At 39.6% G+C, this 17,977-nt stretch overlaps 1 protein-coding gene across 2 annotated transcripts in view; it reads right to left on the bottom strand.

Moving 5' to 3' along the window:
- NDUFAF2 (NADH:ubiquinone oxidoreductase complex assembly factor 2) overlaps nt 1–17,977 on the bottom strand; it is a 229,676-nt gene that overhangs the window by 100,359 nt on the left and 111,340 nt on the right. For both annotated transcript variants that reach the window (XM_049857685.1, XM_049857695.1), the window contains exon 2: nt 491–580. In XM_049857685.1, coding sequence (XP_049713642.1) covers nt 491–580 — 90 coding nt within the window. The remainder of the gene's footprint in view (nt 1–490; nt 581–17,977) is intronic.

The raw sequence follows: 17,977 nt of genomic DNA, 5'->3' as shown, positions 1-17,977 counted from the left end.
TGTCTCCTTACATTTTACGTTCTAGGTGCCTCACTCACCTCATCCTAGTCCTAGCTCTGCTATCACCTAATAAAACCCACTGTCATCCATTTGATTCCCACTCAGAGTGACCCTAAAGGACAGAGTAGAACTATCCCATAGGGTTTCCGAGGCTGTAAATCTTTATGGAAGCAGATTGCCACATCTTTCTCTCGAAGAGCGGCTGGTGAGTTTGAACTGCCCTTTTGGTTAGCAGCCAAGAGCTTAACCACTGCACCATAAGGGCTCCTCTTTAATGTCTAATTCAATTTTACATGCTTCCCTGATTAAAATTTGGTACCTTCACAATTTTCAAAGAAATGTAATGTCTCAAAAAATAGTTCCATGGATTCATGTTTTTTAAAAAGTTTTTGAAAAGAGAATAAGCATGTAATTACATATGCTCTTACTGAACTTGTATATCATTAAACAATTGGCCTCTCAGAAGATTCCACTAAAAGCAGAAACTTACCTTCCCACTCTGCTGGGATATCCCCTGTTTCATAGTCTACTTCTTTTTTCTGTGCTGCTTCTACAATTCTTTTCTCTCGAATAGTCTGTCCTATAAGACAAAAATAATTAATAAACTTTTAAATGAACCCACAATACAATAGTTGCTGCAAGTAACACCTTATCCTTTGATGTTGCACACCTCCATGCATGGTAAAAGAATTACATTAACAGGAAAAGAACAGGTGCCTTTTAGAATTAGGTATATTAGAAGATGCAATTTCTAAACTATTGCAAAATTTTTATATTTCCTACCACAGTATGCAAAATTAATTTTGGTAGACTAAATCCTGGTGGTGAAGTGGTTAAGAACTAAGTGAGCTACAGCTGCTAACCAAAAGGTCAGCAGCTCCAATCCACCAGCTGCAACTTGGAAACCCGATGGAGCAGTTCTCCTCCATCCTATAGGGTCACTATGACTCATAATCGACTCAACGGCAACAGGTATGGGTATGTTCAATAAACACAGGATGCCAAATGAGCAAACAATTAATCCTGTTGGGCACTAATGGCTAATAAAAATCACTTTAATAATCAACAGAGGATTCAATCCCTTCAAACAACATTGTTGTTGCTGTTAGGTGCTGTCAAGTCAGTTTTGACTCATAGCGGCCTCATGTGGCGGAGTAGAACTGCTTCACAGGGTTTTTTTAGGCTATAATCTCTACGGAAGAAGATCTCTAGGTCTTTCTCCAGCGGAGTTGCTGGGGTGGGTTTGAACCACCACCCTTTCAGTTAGCAGCCGAGTGCTTAACGGTTACACTACCAGGGCTCTTTACAAGTATATATTAGAGGTGCCCAAGGCTACTGGTACTGCCTGAGGGAACTGCTACTCACAGCCCCTACTGAGTATGCAGTGGGCCAGAAGATCATGGCACTCCCCTACTCTTACAGTACTTTGGCAAACACAAGGGACCTAAGCATTGTGTTGCATCCTGCCGTCCATCTAAGTCATAATCTCTCAAGGAAATCTGAATGAAGAGGGAAAAAGCCAGTGTGCCTCAGGTGTGGGGCTTCAGGTGAGGGATCATCATCAGGAATGGATGGTGACAATGTAGAAAACATGAAAGCAGAGAGATCAGTAAGGAAAAAGAGAGGGATCAGGGATGCTATGAGAATGCCTACATTTCTCAATAATAAAATGTTAATTAGTGTATATTTTTAAGTTCCTATAACAAAAAAGGAAACCCTTGTGGCGTAGTGGTTAAGTGCTACAGCTGCTAACCAAGAGGACGGCAGTTTGAATCCACCAGGCGCACCTCGGAAACTCTATGGGGCAGTTCTACTCTGTCCTACTGAGAACTACAGTGAGCTACAGCTGCCAACCAAAAGGCCAGCAGCTCCAATCTACCAGTTGCAACTTGGAAACCTGATGGAGCAGTTCTAGTTTGTCCTATAGGGTTGCTATGAGTCGGAATCGACTTGATGGCAGTGGGTTTATACCAAAAAAAAAAAAAAAAAAAAACCCACTGCTGTTGAGTTGATTCCAACTCATAGCAACCCTACGGTGTAAGCTCATAAAGAAGGCAAAAAACTATTTGATATTTTCTTCTGTTTTTAGAAAATTTTGATTATATTCTTCAAAACAGCTTTGTCAAAACGGCAGCTTCAAAACATGTGATTCTGCCATTGAGCTTTGAGCCTGAGAAAAGCAGGTACGCTTTCTACTTCTCGCTAGTTAACAAGCATGCCTGCCAACTCTGGACAATGCCAGCTGAGACAGGGAAGACATTGGTGGGTAACAATGAGGGGAGCACCAAGGCTGAATCGTGATCAGCCCTGTCGAGGAGAAATCTGGCCCTTACAAAATACTCCTTTTTCTTCCTCCTAGGACAATCTTGTGTTGTTGTTGTTGGGTGCTGCCAAGTCAATTCTGACTCATAGCAACCCCATGTGACAGAGCAGAGCTGTCCCACAGGGTTTTCTAGGCTGTAATCTTTACGGGAGCAGATAGCCAGATCTTTTCTGCTGGGGAGCCGCTGGGGGGTTCTAGCCAACAACCTTTCAGTTAGCAGCCAGGCACTTAACCATTGCACTGGGGCTCCTTAGGCCAACCTTATTGTTGTTGTGTGCTATAGAGTTGATTCCAACTTATAGCGACCCTTGCACTATGCTAAATAGGCTAGGTGACATAATTAAAGAAACTGACCTGTTGCCTGCAAATCTTTCCCTTGCACTGCCTGAATTCTACTAACTGAAAATTCCTTTGTGCTAATAAGGAAACTCCTGGGAGTGACTGTGCAGGAAAAAGGAAGGCACAAAAGGGCAGCTGGGAAGACTGAATGGCTGGTTTTATCTTCTCTGCCTTAGTGATAGTAAGTGAAAGGCTGGGATGTTATAGACAAGCCACTAAGGACTAATAACCCTTATTGGTTATAGGGTTATAGGGTCAGGGAAGTTCTGCATTTCATTATGGATTCATTTAATCAGACTGGTTTAATCCTAACAGAGAAGTTCCCCAAGTTTTATAGTAGAACTCCCTTTCACTTATCTTACCCACTGAATTTATGGTAAGACAAATTGCTAAGTTGTCAGGACAAAGGTCAGGGTAAAAGGAGCCTGTAACAATGACAGCTGCATTTCTCTCTTAGCAAAGACTCAATACATATACATGTATTTTTTACTAAAACGCTGTTTATGGCCACATATATAAATATATCATAATAACAAGAGTCACCATAAATTGAGCATATACCAAACATACATACTAAAGTACACTTCCATCACTTCTAGGTTGTTGTACTGTGGTGGTTTGCATTTCGCTATGATGCTGGAAGCTATACCACCAATATTTCAAATACCAGCAAAGTCACCCATGGTGCGGACAGGTTTCAGCAGAACTTCCAGACTAAGACAGGCTAGGAAGAAAGACCTAGCTATCTACTTTCAAAAATTAACAATGAAACCTTACAGAAGAATATTTTGTCTAATACGGTGCTGACCAATGAGTATCCTAGGATGGAAGGCTGTGCACAGTGGTCAAAGCAATGGACTTGAGCGAGCCAACCATCGTGAGGATGGTATGGGGCCATCCGCACATTTTGTTCAGATGTACATGGGGTCTTCTTGAGTTGGAGACAACTTGACAGAAACTAACAACAACAACAAAAGTATGTTTACAAGTAAATTTTCAAAATATTTCAAACAATCAAAATACCTACATTTTTGTATAGTTCTTTTCTAAACACCAAGACGTACAGATGTATGACCTTTTAGCATTAACAATTACAGAAAGGAAAATTATTGTTTAAAATACAAAATGTCAACAGATGAATTTTGAAGTATGTGTGTGGTCTATAAGCTTTTAAATATACATCAATAAAATTTAGCACCTGGGAAGAGGATAGAGGGGTTTACCATTCTCAGTAGCACAACTAAATGCATATATATTACAGATATCTGTGACACAAAAATTAACTTTCTATTCCTATCCTCAGGTCTATAAACTTCATTAAAGATCTTCCAAAATTTTTAAAAATAAAAAGTCAAACACATTTGTGCATATTTAGGAGGACAGGAAAATAATTCATGAACCAATTAAAGCAATTCCTTGATAATTGTTGAATAAACACAAGTGACATCAAAGATGTATTTAGAAAAACCATGTACACATCTTTAAGAAATATAAAGCATTATTTCACTGAATAAATTCTGTGTAATCAGATACAAGGTCTTGTGTTCCCCTCCTCCCCCAAATAAATTGCTTTAAAACTACTCCATCTATTGGAAAAAATCCTACCTGAACAATTTTTATGAATTGGGAATGAAGGTTATGCTACTCACTGAGTAGGAAATTATGCACAAACTGTATACTTACTTGTACCAATATGCTTTCATGCAATATTCATAATGACAGCCCTACTTATCATGGCAAAGAAATCTCTATCCTAATGAATAGAGCAAATTTAAGTACTTGATCAACTGTCATAATTTTAGGGACAAATTTACATATTAAAATTAACTTAATAATAAAAATATTTAACCTAATATATGTATAGGTTTATAAGTCCTAGTGCAACAATCCACCACGTGGCTATCAGTATGTCATACTGTGGTGGCTTGCATGTTGCTGTGATAATGGAAGCTATGCCACTGATATTTCAAATACCAGCAGGGTCACCCAAGGTGGACAAGTTTCAGCTGAGCTTCAAGGCTAAGACAGACTAAGGAGAAGGACCTGGCAGTTTACTTCTGAAAAAATTGGCCAGTGAAAACATTATGAATAGCAGCAGAACACTGTCAGATACACTGCTGGAACATGAGCCCTTCAGGTTGGAAGGCAGTCAAAATACGACTGGGGAAGAGCTGCCTCCTCAAAGTGGAGCCATCTTTAATGATGTGGATGGAGTCAAGTTTTGGGGACCTTCATTTGCTAATGTGGCATGACTCAAAATGAGAAGAAATACCTGCAAACATCCATCAATAATCAGAATGTAGAATGTATGAAGTAAGAGTCAAGGAAAATTGGAAGTTGTCAAAAATGAACTTGAACATATAAAGATTGATAACCTAGGCATTAGTGAGCTGAAACGGACTGATATTGGCCATTTGGAATCAGAAAATCATATTGTCTACTATGCCAGGAAATACAAATTGAAGAGGAATAGTGTCGCATACATCATTGGAAAGAACATTTCAGGACCTATCCTGAAGTACAATGCTGTCAGTGTTAGGATGACATCCATACACCTACACGGAAGATCAGTTAATATGACTGTTATTGAAATTTATGCACCAACCACTAATGCTAAAGGTGAGGATACTGAAGATTATTACCAACTTCTGCAGTCTGAAATTAATCAAACATGCAAACAAGATAAATTGATAATTATTGGTGATTGGAACGCAAAAGCTGGAAACAAAGAATTGATAGTTGGAAAATATGGCCTTGGTGATAGAAACGATGCTGGAGGTCGCATGTTAGAATTTTGCACAACCATTGACTTCTTCATTGCAATTACCTTTTTTCAACAACATAAACTGTGACTATACACATAGACATAACAGATGGAAAACACAGGAATCAAATTGACTAGATCTGTGGAACAAGAGAAGATAGAATATCATCAGAATGTCAATGTCATCATCAGAACAAGGCCAGGGGCCGACTTCAGAACAGACCATCAACTGTTTATATGCAAGTTTAACTTCAATCTGAAGAAAATTAAAATAAGCTAACGAGAACCAAAATACGACCTTGAGTATGTTGCTGTTGTTGTTAGGTTTTGTCGAGTCAGTTCTGACTCATAGCGATCCTATGCAAAACAGAATGAAATACTTCGTGGTCCTGTGCCATCCTCACAACTGTTGCTATGCTTGAACCCACTGTTGCAGCCACTGTGTCAATCCATCTCATTAAAGGTCTTCCTCTTTTTCACCAACCCTCTACTTTACCAAGCAGGATGTCTTTCTCCAGGGACTGATCCCTCCTGATAACATGTCCAAAGCATGTGAGATGTAGTCTAGCCATCCTTGCTTCTAAGGAACATTCTGGCTGTACTTCCTCCAAGTCAGATGTGGTCATTCTTTTGGCAGTCCATGGTATATTCAATATTTTTCTCCAATACCACAATTCAAAGGTGTCAGTTCTTCTTTGGTCTTCCTTATTCACTGTCCAGCTTTCCTAGGCATATGAGGCGATTGAAAACACCATGGCTTGAGTCAGGTTCACCTTAGTCCTCAAGGTGACATCCTTGCTTTCCAATACTTTAAAGAGATCTTTTGCAGCTGATTTGCCCAATCCAATGCATCTTTTGATTTCTTGACTGCTGCTTCCATGGGTGTTGATTGTAGATCTAGGTAAAATGAAATCCCTGACAACTCCAATCTTTTCTGTTTATCATGATGTTGCTTCTTGGCCCAGTTGTGAGGATTTTGTTTTCTTTAGGTTGAGGTGTAATCCATACTGAAGGCTGTCATCTTTGATCTTCATCAGTAACTGCTTCAAGTCCTCTTCACTTTCAGCAAGCAAGGTTATATCATCTACATAATGCAGGTTGCTAATGAGTCTTCCTTCAAACCTGATGCACCATTATTCTTCATATAGCCCAGCTTCTCAGATTATTTGCTCAGCATACGGATTGAATAGGTCTAATGAAAGGATACTACCCTGACACATGCCTTTCCTGACTCTAAACCATGCAGTATCCCCCTGTTCTCTTTGAATGACTGCCTCTTGATCCATGTAGAGGTTCCTCATGAACACAATTAAGTGTTCCAGAATTCCCACTCTCCACTATGTTATCCATAATTTGTTATGATCCACACAGTCGAATGCCTTAGCATAGTCAATAAAACACAGGTAAACATCTTTCTGGTATTCTCACTTTCAGCCAGGACCCATCTGACATAAGCAATGATACCCCTCGTTCCTTGTCCTCTTCTAAACCTGGCTTGACTTTCTCACAGTTCCCTGTCAATACAATGCTGCAACCGTTCTTGAATGATCTTCAGCAAAATTTTGCTTGCGTGTGATATTAATGATATTGTTCAATAATTTCCCCATTCACTTGGATCACTCTTCTTGGGAGTAGGCATAAATATGGATCTCTTCCTCTTGGTTGGTCAGGTAGCTGACTTCCAAATTTCTTGGCATAGACAAGTGAGCACTTCCAGCACTGCATCTGTTTGTTGAAACATCTCAGTTGGTATTCTGTCAATTCCCATAGCCTTGTTTTTTGCCAATGCTTTCAGTGCAGCTTGGACTTCTTCCTTCAGTACCACTGGTTCCTGATCATGTTACATCTTAAATGGTTGACTGTCAACCAATTCTTTTTAGTAAAGTGACTGTGTATTCTATCCATCTTCTTTTAATGCTTGCTGCATCATTTAATATTTTCCACATAGAATCCTTCAGTATTGCAGCTCATGGCCTGAAGTTTTTCTTCAGTTCTTTCAGCTTGAGAAATGCTGAGTGTATTCTTCCCTTTTGGCTTTCGATCTCCACGTCTCTGCAAATATCATCGTAATACTTTGTCTTCTCGAGCCACCCTTTGAAATCTTCTGTTCAGCTCTTTTACTTCATCATTTTTTCCTTTGGCTTTAGCTACTTGATATTCAAGAGCAAGTTTCAGAGTCTCTTCTGACATCCATTTAGGTCTCTTCTTTCTCTCCTGTCTCTTAATGACCTCTTGCTTTCTTCATGTATGATGTCCTGGATGTCATTTCACAACTGGTCTGGTGTTCGGTCATTAGTGTTCAATGAATCAAATCTATTCTTGAGATGGTCTCTAAATTCAGATGGGATATACTCAAGGTCCTACTTTGGCTCTTGTCTACTTATTCTAATTTTCTTCAGTTTCAATTTGAACCTATATTTGAGTAATTGATCGTCTGATCCACAGTCCAGTCCTGGCCTTGTTGTGACTGATGATATTGAGTCTCTTTCCACAGATGTAGTTGATTTGATTCCTGTGTATCTCATCTGATGAGGGCCATGTGTATAGTTGCTATTTATGTTGTCAAAAAGAAGTATTTGCAATGAAGAAGGCACTGGTCTCGAAAAATTCAATCATGCAATCTGCTGTTGTTGTTATTAGGTGCCGTCGAGTCAGTTCCGACTCATAGCGACCCTATGCACAACAGAACGAAACACTGCCTGGTCCTGCGCCACCCTTACAATCTTTGTTATGCTTGAGTTCACTGATGCAGCCACTGTGTCAATCCACCTCATTGAGGGTCTTCCTCTTTTCCACTGACCCTGTACTTTGCCAAGCATGATGTCCTTCTCCAGGGACTGATCCCTCCTGGCAACTTGCTCAAAGTATGTAAGACGCAGTCTTGCCATCCTTGCTTCTGAGGAGGATTCTGGTTGCACTTCTTTCCGAGACAGATTTATTCGTTCTTATGGCAGTCCATGGTATATTCAATATTCTTCACCAATGCCACAATTCCAAAGCATCAATTCCTCTTCAGTCTTCCTTATTAATTGTCCAGCTTTCACATGCATATGATGCAATTGAAAATACCATGGCTTGGGTCAGGCGCACCTTAGTCTTCAAGGTGACATCTTTGCTTTTCAACACTTTAAAGAGGTCCTTTGCAGCAGATTTACCCAATGCAATGTGTCTTTTGATTTCTTGACTGCTGCTTCCACGGCTGTTGATTGTGGACCCAAGTAAAATGAAATCCTTGACAACTTCAATCTTTTCTCCATTTATCATGATGTTGCTTACTGGTCAAGACGTGAGGATTTGTGTTTTCTTTATGTTGAGGTACAATCCGTACTGAAGGCTGTGGTCTTTGATCTTCATTAGTAAGTGCTTCAAGTCCTCTTCACTTTCAGCAAGCAAGGCTGGGTCATCTGCATAACGCAGGTTGTTAATGAGTCTTCCTCCAATCCTGATGCCTCATTCTTCTTCATATAGTCCAGCTTCTTGGATTATATTTGTTCAGCATACAGATTGAATAGGTATGGTGAAATGATACAACCCTGACACACACCTTTCCTGACTCTAAGCCAATCACTATCCCCTTGTTCTGTCCGAACAACTGCCTCTTGATCTTGATCTGGCATCGTTTATATCACCAAGACCATATTTTCTAAGTACCGATCCTTCTTCCTTGTGTCCAACTTTCACATTCCAATCACCAGTAATTATCAGTGCCTCCTGACTGCATGTTCAATCAATTTCAGACTGCAGAAGTTGGTAAAAATCTTCAGTTTCTTCACCTTTGGGCTTAGTGGTTTGTGCATAAATTTGAATAGAGTTGTATTAACTGATCTTCCTTGTAGGTGTATGGATATTATCCTATTTCTGACAACATTATACTTCCAGATAGATCTTGAAATGTTCTTTTGGACGATGAATGCCACACCACTGCTCTTCAAGTTGTCATTCCCAGCATAGTAGACCATATGATTGTCTGATTCAAAATGACCGATATCAGTCCATTTCAGCTCAGTAATGCCTAGGCTATCAATCTTTATACGTTTCCTTTCATTTTTGATGACTTCCAATTTTCCTAGATTCATACTTCGTACATTCCAGGTTCTGATTATTAATGGATGTTTGCAGCTATTTCTTCTCATTTTGAGTCGTGCCACATCAGCAAATGAAGGTCCTGAAAGCTTGACTCCATCCACATCATTAAGGTCGACTCACTTTGAGGAAGCAGCTCTTCCCTAGTCATATTTTGAGTCCCTTCCAACCTGGGGGGCTCATCTTTTGGCACTATAGCAGACAACATTCTGCTGCTATTCATAAAGTTTTCACTGGCTAATTCTTTTCAGAAGTAGACTGCCAGGTCCTTCTTCCTAGTCTGTCTTAGTCTGGAAGCTCTGCTGAAACCTGTCCACCTGCTGGCATTTGAATACCAGTGGCATAGCTTCCAGCATCACAGCAACATACAAGCCCCCACAGTAAGACAAACTGACAGACGCATGGGGGGACCTTGAGTATAACCCACCTGACTTTGGAGACCATCTCAAGAACAGATCTGACGCATTGAAAATTAATGACCGAAGACCAGACGATTTCTGGGATGACATAAAGAATATCATAGATGATGATTCTGTTAAAACTCAACCACAAAAAGACAAACAACCCAATCAAAAAGTGGGCAAAGGATATGAACATGCACTTCACTAAAGAAGATATTCAGGCAGCTAACAGATACATGAGAAAATGCTCTCAATCATTAGCCATTACAGAAATGCAAATTAAAACTACGATGAGATTCCATCTCACTCCAACAAGGCTGGCATTAATTCAAAAAACACAAAATAATAAATGTTGGAGAGGCTGCAGAGAGATTGGAACTCGTATATACTGCTGGTGGGAATGTAAAATGGTACAACCACTTTGGAAATCTATCTGGCGTTTTCTTAAAAAGTTAGAAATAGAACTACCATACAACCCAGAAATCCCACTCCTTGGAATATACCCTAGAGAAATAAGGGCCTTTACACGAACAGATATATGCACGCCCATGTTTATTGCAGCTCTGTTTACAATAGCAAAAAGCTGGAAGCAACCAAGGTGTCCATCAATGGATGAACGGTTAAATAAATTGTGGTATACTCACACAATGGAATACTACGCATCAATAAAGAACAGTGATGAATCTTTGAAACATTTCATAACATGGAGGAACCTGGAAGGCATTATGCTGAGCAAAATCAGTCAGAGGCAAAAGGACAAATATTGTATAAGACCACTATTATAAGATCTTGAGAAATAGTATAAACTGAGAAGAACACATACTTTTGTGGTTACGAGGAGGGGAGGGAGGAGGGCGGGAGAGGGTTATTTACCGATTAGTTAGTAGATAAGAACTACTTTAGGTGAAGGGAAGGACAATACTCAATACACGAAAGGTCAGCTCAACTGGACTGGACCAAAAGCAAAGAAGTTTCCGGGATAAACTGAATGTTTCAAAGGTCAGAGGAGCAAGGGCGGGGGTTTGGGGACTTTGAAGTCCCCTTAAGCCACCATCAATTGGCAAAATAAATTCTATTAAGAAAACATTCTGCATCCCACTTTGAAGTGTGGCGTATGGGGGTTTAAATGCTAACAAGCGGCCATCTAAGATGCATCAATTGGTCTCAACCCACCTAGATCAAAGGGGAATGAAGAATACCAAGGTCACACGATAACTATGAGCCCAAGAGACAGAAAGGGCCACATGAACCAGAGACTTACATCATCCTGAGACCAGAAGAACTAGATGGTGCCCGGCCACAAATGATGACTGCCCTGACAGGGAGCACAACAGAGAACCCCTGAGCAATGGGATGCAGACCCCAAATTCTCATAAAAAGACCAGACTTAATGGTCTGACAGACTAGAAGAGTCCCGGAGGTCATGGTCCCCAAACCTTCTGTTGGCCCAGGACAGGAACCATTTCCGAAGACAACTCATCAGATACGGAAGGGACTGGACAATGGGTCGGAGAGAGATGCTGATGAAGAGTGAGCTACTTGTATCAGGTGGACACTTGAGACTGTGTTGGCATCTCCTGTCTGGAGGGGAGATAGGAGGGTAGAGAGGGTTAGAAACTGGCAAAATCGTCACGAAAGGAGAGACTGGAAGGAGGGAGCGGGCTGACTCATTAGGGGGAGAGTAAGTGGGAGTATGGAGTAAGGTGTATATAAGCTTATATGTGACAGACTGACTTGATTTGTAAACTTTCACTTAAAGCACAATAAAAATTATTAAAAAAAAAAAAGAGTATCATAGATGGAGAAAGCAAAAGGTCATTATAAAGACAGGAAAGAAAGAAAAGACCAAAGTGAATGTCAGAAAAGACTCTGAAATTTGCTCTTGAATGCACAGTAGCTAAAGTGAATAGAAGAAATGATGAAGTAAAAGAGCTGAACAGAAGATTTCAAAGGGTGGCTTGAGAAGGCAAAGTAACATATTACGATGAAATGTGCAAAGACCTGGAGTTAGAAAACCAAAAGGGAGGGGAACTCATTTGGCATTTCTCAAGCTGAAAGAACTGAAGAAAAAATTCAGGCCTCGAGTTGTAATACTGAAGGATTCTATGGGCAAATATTGAACAATGCAGGAAGCATCAAAAGAAGATAGAAGGGATACATAGAGTCACTGTACCAAAAAGAATTGGTTGACATTCAACCATTTCAGCAGGTAGTATATGGCCAAGGACTGATGGTACTGAAGGAAGAAGTCCAAGCTGCACTGGAGGCATTGGCAAAAAACAAGGATCCAGAAATTGACAAATTACCAATTGAGATGTTTCAATAAATAGATGCAGCACTGGAGGTGCTTACTTGTCTACATCAAGAAAATTTGGAAGACAACTACCTGTCCAACCAACTGGAAGATACCTGTATTTGTGACCATTCCAATGAAAAGTGATCCAACAGAATGTGGAAATCATCAACAATATCATTAATATCCCACACAAGTAAAACTGTGCTGAAGATAATTCAAAAATGGCTCCAGCAGTACAGCAACAGGAACTATATCAGAAGTTTAAGACAGATTCAGAAGGGGATGTGAAAGGGGGGATATTATTGCTGATGTCAGACAGATCTTGGCTGAAAGCTGAGAATACCAGAAAACTGCCTACCTGTGTTTTATTGACTATGCAAAGGCATTCAATTCTGTGGATCATAATAGATTATAGATAACATTGCAAAGAATAGAATTCCAGAACACTTAATTATGCTCATGAGGAACCCAGAGATAGACAAAGAGGCAGTTATTCAAACAGAACAAGGCGCTATTACATGGTTTAAAATCAGAAAAGGTGTGAGTCGGGGTTCTATTCTTTCACCATACTTATTCAATCTGTATGCTGAGCAAATAATGTGAGAAGTTGGATTATACGAACAAGAATGGAGCATCATGATCGGTGGAAGACTCATTAACAACCTGAGTTATGCAGATGACACAACCTTGCTTAATGAAAAAGAGGACTTGAAGCACTTACTGATGAAGATCAAAGACTAGAGCCTTCGGTATGGATTATACCTCAACATAAAGAAAACAAAAATCCTCCCAACTGGACCAATAAGCAACATCACGATAAATGGAGAAAAGACTGAAGTTGCCAAGGATTTTATTTTATTTCGATCCATAATCAACATCCATGGAAGCTTCCTGTTATGTTGTTAGATGCCATCAAGTCAGTTCTGACTATAGTGACCCTATGTACAACAGAACAACACTGCCCAGTCCTGAGCTATTCTCACAATCTTTGCTATGTTTAAGCCCACTGTTGCTGCCATTATGTCAATCCATCTCACTGACAGTCTTCTTTCTTCCTGACCCTCTACTTTACCAAGCGTAATGTCCTTTACAGGGAATGGTCCCTCCTGGTGTGTGAGACAAAGTCTTGCCATCCTCCCTTCCAATGAGTATTCTGGCTGTATTTCTTCCAAGACAGACTTGTTTGTTCTTCTGGCAGTCCATGGTATATTCAGTATTCTTTGCTGACATCATAACTAAAAGAAGTCAGTTCTTCTTCGCTCTTCCTTATTCATTGTCCAGCTTTTGCATGCATAGGAGGTAACTGAAAACACCATGGCTTGGGTCAGGTGCACCTTAGTCTTCAAAGTGACCTTTGTTTTTTAACACTTTAAAGAGATTTCTTGCAGCTGATTTGCTCAATGCAATGTGTCTTGATTTCTTGACTGGTGCTTCCATGGGTGTTGACTGTGGATCCAAGTAAAATAAAATTCTTGACAACTGCAATACTTTCTCCGTTTATCATGATGCTGCTTGTTGGTCCCGTTGTGAAGGTTTTCATATTGTTGAGGTGTCATCCATACCGAAGGCTATGGTCTTTAATCTTCATCAGTGTTTCAAGTCCTCTTCATTTTCAGCAAGCAAGGTTGTGTCATCTGAATATCACAGGTTAATAAATCTTCCTCCAATCCTGATGCCCATTCTTGTTCATATAGTACGGCTTCTCAGATTATTTGTTCAGTGTACAGACTAAGTATGATGAAAGGATAGAACCCTGACTCACACCTTTCCTGATTTTAAACCACACAGTATTCCCCTGTTCTGTTCAAAAGACTGCCTCTTTGTCTATGTATAGGTTCCTTAAGAGCAAAATTAAGTGTTCTGGAATTTCCAGTGGAAGCAGCAGTCAAGACATCAAAGGACGTATCGCGTTGGGCAAATTCGCTGCAAAACACGTCTTTAAAGTCTTAAAAAAACAAAGATGTCACTTTGAGGACTAAGGGGTACCTGACAGAAGCCATGGTATTTTCAATCACCTCATATGCATTAGAAATGCTGGACAATGAAGAAGAAAGATCGAAGAAGAATTGATGCCTTTGAATTATGACACTGGTGATTAATATTGAATGTATTAATCAGACTTCCAGAAGAACAAACAAGTCCATCTTGGAAGAAGTACAGCCAGAGCACTCCTTGGAAGTGAGGATGGTGAGACTTTGTCTCACGTACTTTGGACATGTTATCAGGACAGATCAATCCATGGAGAAGGACATCATGCTTGGTAAAGTAGACGGTCAGCAAAAAGGGGGAAGACCCAGGATGAGACGGACTGACACAGTAGCTGCAACAGTGGGCTGAAACGCAGCAACGATTGTGAAGATGGTGCAGGACTGGGCAGTGTTTTGTTCTGTTGTAAACAGGGTTGCTATGAGCTGGATAGACTCTACAGCACATAACAACAACAACAGTGCAGCAATAAACAATTGACCTTGATATTCAATGAATATTATTGACTACAACAATGCACAGTTGTTTCATGTAATGTTAAATAATATTAAAAAAAAAAATTTTTTTTTTTTTTAATTAGATTTAATCAAAATAGCGAAAACAAAATTTTGAATTCAGGAAGATCATAACAGCCAACACTACATGGATTTAAAGATTGTAGAAATAAGCGTGTTTTTCAAGCTTAAAAAAAATTTTTTTTTAACTAGCTGCTGTTGAGTTCATTACCTTAGGAAGACAGATTCCCTGTTTCTTTGTTTAGAAAGGAAACCCTGGTAGCGTAGTGGTTAAGTGCTACGGCTGCTAACCAAAGGGTCAGCAATTCAAATCTGCCAGGCGCTCCTTGCAAACTCTACAGGGCAGTTCTACTCTGTCCTATAGGGTCGCTATGAGTCAGAATTGACTCGACAGCGCTGGGTTTGGTTTTTTATTTTTTTTGGTTTTGTTTAGAAAAATATGAAACCCATTTAGTAAAAATTTAAAAAAGTAAAGAAAAAAAGGTGAAATTCCCAGGAATGGGGTAGATTAAAGAGGTTTGGGGTGAATATGGGGACCCCGGGCACTGACATGGGAAGGAAGATCTACAGCAGAGTGCTAAATTTATTCATTCAAGTATCACCTTTGCAATTTTTGCCATATCTGCACCTAATATTCTAGCCTGAATATTTTTCTTGCTTTTTTCTTCAATATTCACTTTTACTTTACTCTAAAAGAATACCATTAGATCATTGACTTAACGTACTAGTTGTGTTTTTATTCAAACATACATTAAAATAGATATATACCTAAAAAGTTTTAAAGGGTTGAGTTTGTATCACCTGAAGCCATTTTGCAGAAACCACATTTGCAGACTATACTGGTCCATAGAGACAGGCGTGGCAATAATATGGTGACACAGGGCATTAAGGACCAGCATAAGCAGTAAGGAATCCTGTGGCTGGGGGATGGCTAAAGAGTATCAATGTCTTGCTTGAGTTATATTTACCCTTCATTTCTTAAAATCCTGTATACAACAATCTCAGGTTTGAAGGAAGAGGATAGTGGTGTGAGAATTCCAGGAGTGACCAGAAGGAAAAAAAAAAAAAAAGCTAATACTTATGGAATGTTTATCATGTGGCCACTGAATTAAGTTTTAACTTTTTTATGGGCAATTTCATTCATCCTTTACAACTCCATGAGATACTATTATCACTCCATTTTCTAAAGAGATTGAGGCTTAAGAGAACTTAAGATATTCACTTCAGGTCACACAGTATAACAAACAGGAGTTAGAACTTGAACACATGTCTTCCGACCCCAGACCTTGGTTACTTACCCAGCTAAGCACCATGTTGCCAGATTCTACGACATTACAAATGCTACATATATAAACCTGCCATATTTCAGTCAGTAACATACAAAGGCTAAGGAGTCCCTAGGTGGTGCCAAAGGTTAATGCACTAAGCTGCTAACTGAAAGGCTGGAGGTTCTAGTCTAGCCAGAGGCGTTCTGAAGAAAAGCCTGGTAATTTTAGACAAATCAGTCACTAAAAACCCCATGGAGCGCAGGTCTACTCTGACACACACGGGGTTACCATGAGTCGAAACTGACGCAACAACAACTGGTAACTGGTAAGCCAACGGCAAAGTTACTGTCATATCTAAGAAGATTAGAAGTCAACTATTTCTCCGCAAAAAAACAGGTGCCTTTTATTAGGGTATTTTCTGAATGTAGAAAACACATATTAAATCATTTAACACAACAATACTAACAATCATTCAACATAAAATCCTATATATAAATGTGGTATAAGTTCACTGAAGAAAATCTGGAAAATACAGGAAAAGAAAATAATTTAAAACCTCATCAAAAAACCCTATTAACTGCTTATTATATTACCTTTCAGTTTTTTATCAATGTGTAGATTATAAATACACAAATACTTTTGTATACATATATACACACACACACATTTACATTTATTAGATTTAAATCATGCTGCAATTTATCCCTTTCCCTTCCGCATAGAAAATACGAAGTTTCTCATGTCCCTTTTCCACAGGGACAGGTTTGGCGTAGAACTCTCGCCTTCCACACAGGAGACCCTGGCTCAATTGCAGGTGATGCACCTCATGGGCAGCCACCGGCCACTTTGTCAGTGGAGGCTTGCGTGTTGCTATGATGCTGAACAAGTTTCGGTATAGCTTCCAGGTTAGGACAGACTAGGAAGAAAGGCCGGGTGATCTACTTCTGAAAAACCAGCCAATGAAACCCTATAGACCAGAACAGTCTGATCCCATTGGATCTAGGGTCAGCGGCAGCTAAAAGCAACACAGTATTATTTCCTAATTTAAAAATATTAATGTTCCTATGCTCTGGTGAAGAAGAAAATGCCTGCATAAGTGTGTAAAATAACATTTCTTTGGTTAAATTGTGCTTTAAATGTAAAGAGAAAACTAAAAGAACTTTACTCTTTAAGAACAGATAATAAAGAAAATTAAAAAAAAATACTAAAGAAAAATTTCTGCCAATTAAAAGATAACTTTCAGGTATACCACACAAAGTAAATTTTATAAATTAGGGCAGAACTTCAGGGTTGGAGGAGAGGAAGAGGTAAAGGGCAGTGATCCACTTAATACCTTGATCACCAAAGGAATATTCTTTTCTGAGAGACAAAAATCTATCATGGGAAAAAGTCTTCCGACTTTTTTTTCCATCTCTATTTCTGACCTAGAAGAAAGCCGAAGCAATCTTAGGGTTCGGAAAAATGCTTTGAGGAATTCCCTGAAGTTAGCATGCAGTTAAAGGGCCCTGGTGGCACAATGGTTAAGTGCTCACCTGCTAACCGAAAGGCTAGTGGTTGAACTCACCCAGTGGCTCCATGGGAGAAAAAGCTGGCAATCTGCTTCTGTAAAGACTACAGCCAAAAAAACCCTATGGGGCAATTCTACTCGGTCACTGTGAGTCAAAAATTGACTTGATGGCACCTAACAACAGCAGAAGTATGTGGTTACCTTCCAGAGAAAAGAGATCCATGAAAGACACCCCACTCCCACCCCCCGCCCCCGCACAGCACCACTGGTGGATGGAAAGGGTGCAGATATTCTCTACTCTCAGAGCAAGTTTCTGCAGAAGAATTGGAATGTGGCTTGTTAGGAGGTAAAGAACTGACTTAAAGACTTGAGACTTTTTGATGTTTTAAACCTCATTTTCAGGATGTAGATTTTACTGTCAGTCTTGTGATACTTCCTCTAAGAATTTAAAGTTTATTTTTTAAATAAGTTATATAATTCATTGCCATCAAGTTA

Source organism: Elephas maximus, chromosome 2, assembly GCF_024166365.1.
Source record: "Elephas maximus indicus isolate mEleMax1 chromosome 2, mEleMax1 primary haplotype, whole genome shotgun sequence".
In the NCBI taxonomy this organism is placed as follows: Eukaryota; Metazoa; Chordata; class Mammalia; order Proboscidea; family Elephantidae; genus Elephas; species Elephas maximus.
Note: the sequence above shows the minus strand (reverse complement) of the source record. Positions and strands in the feature narration are given on the sequence as shown.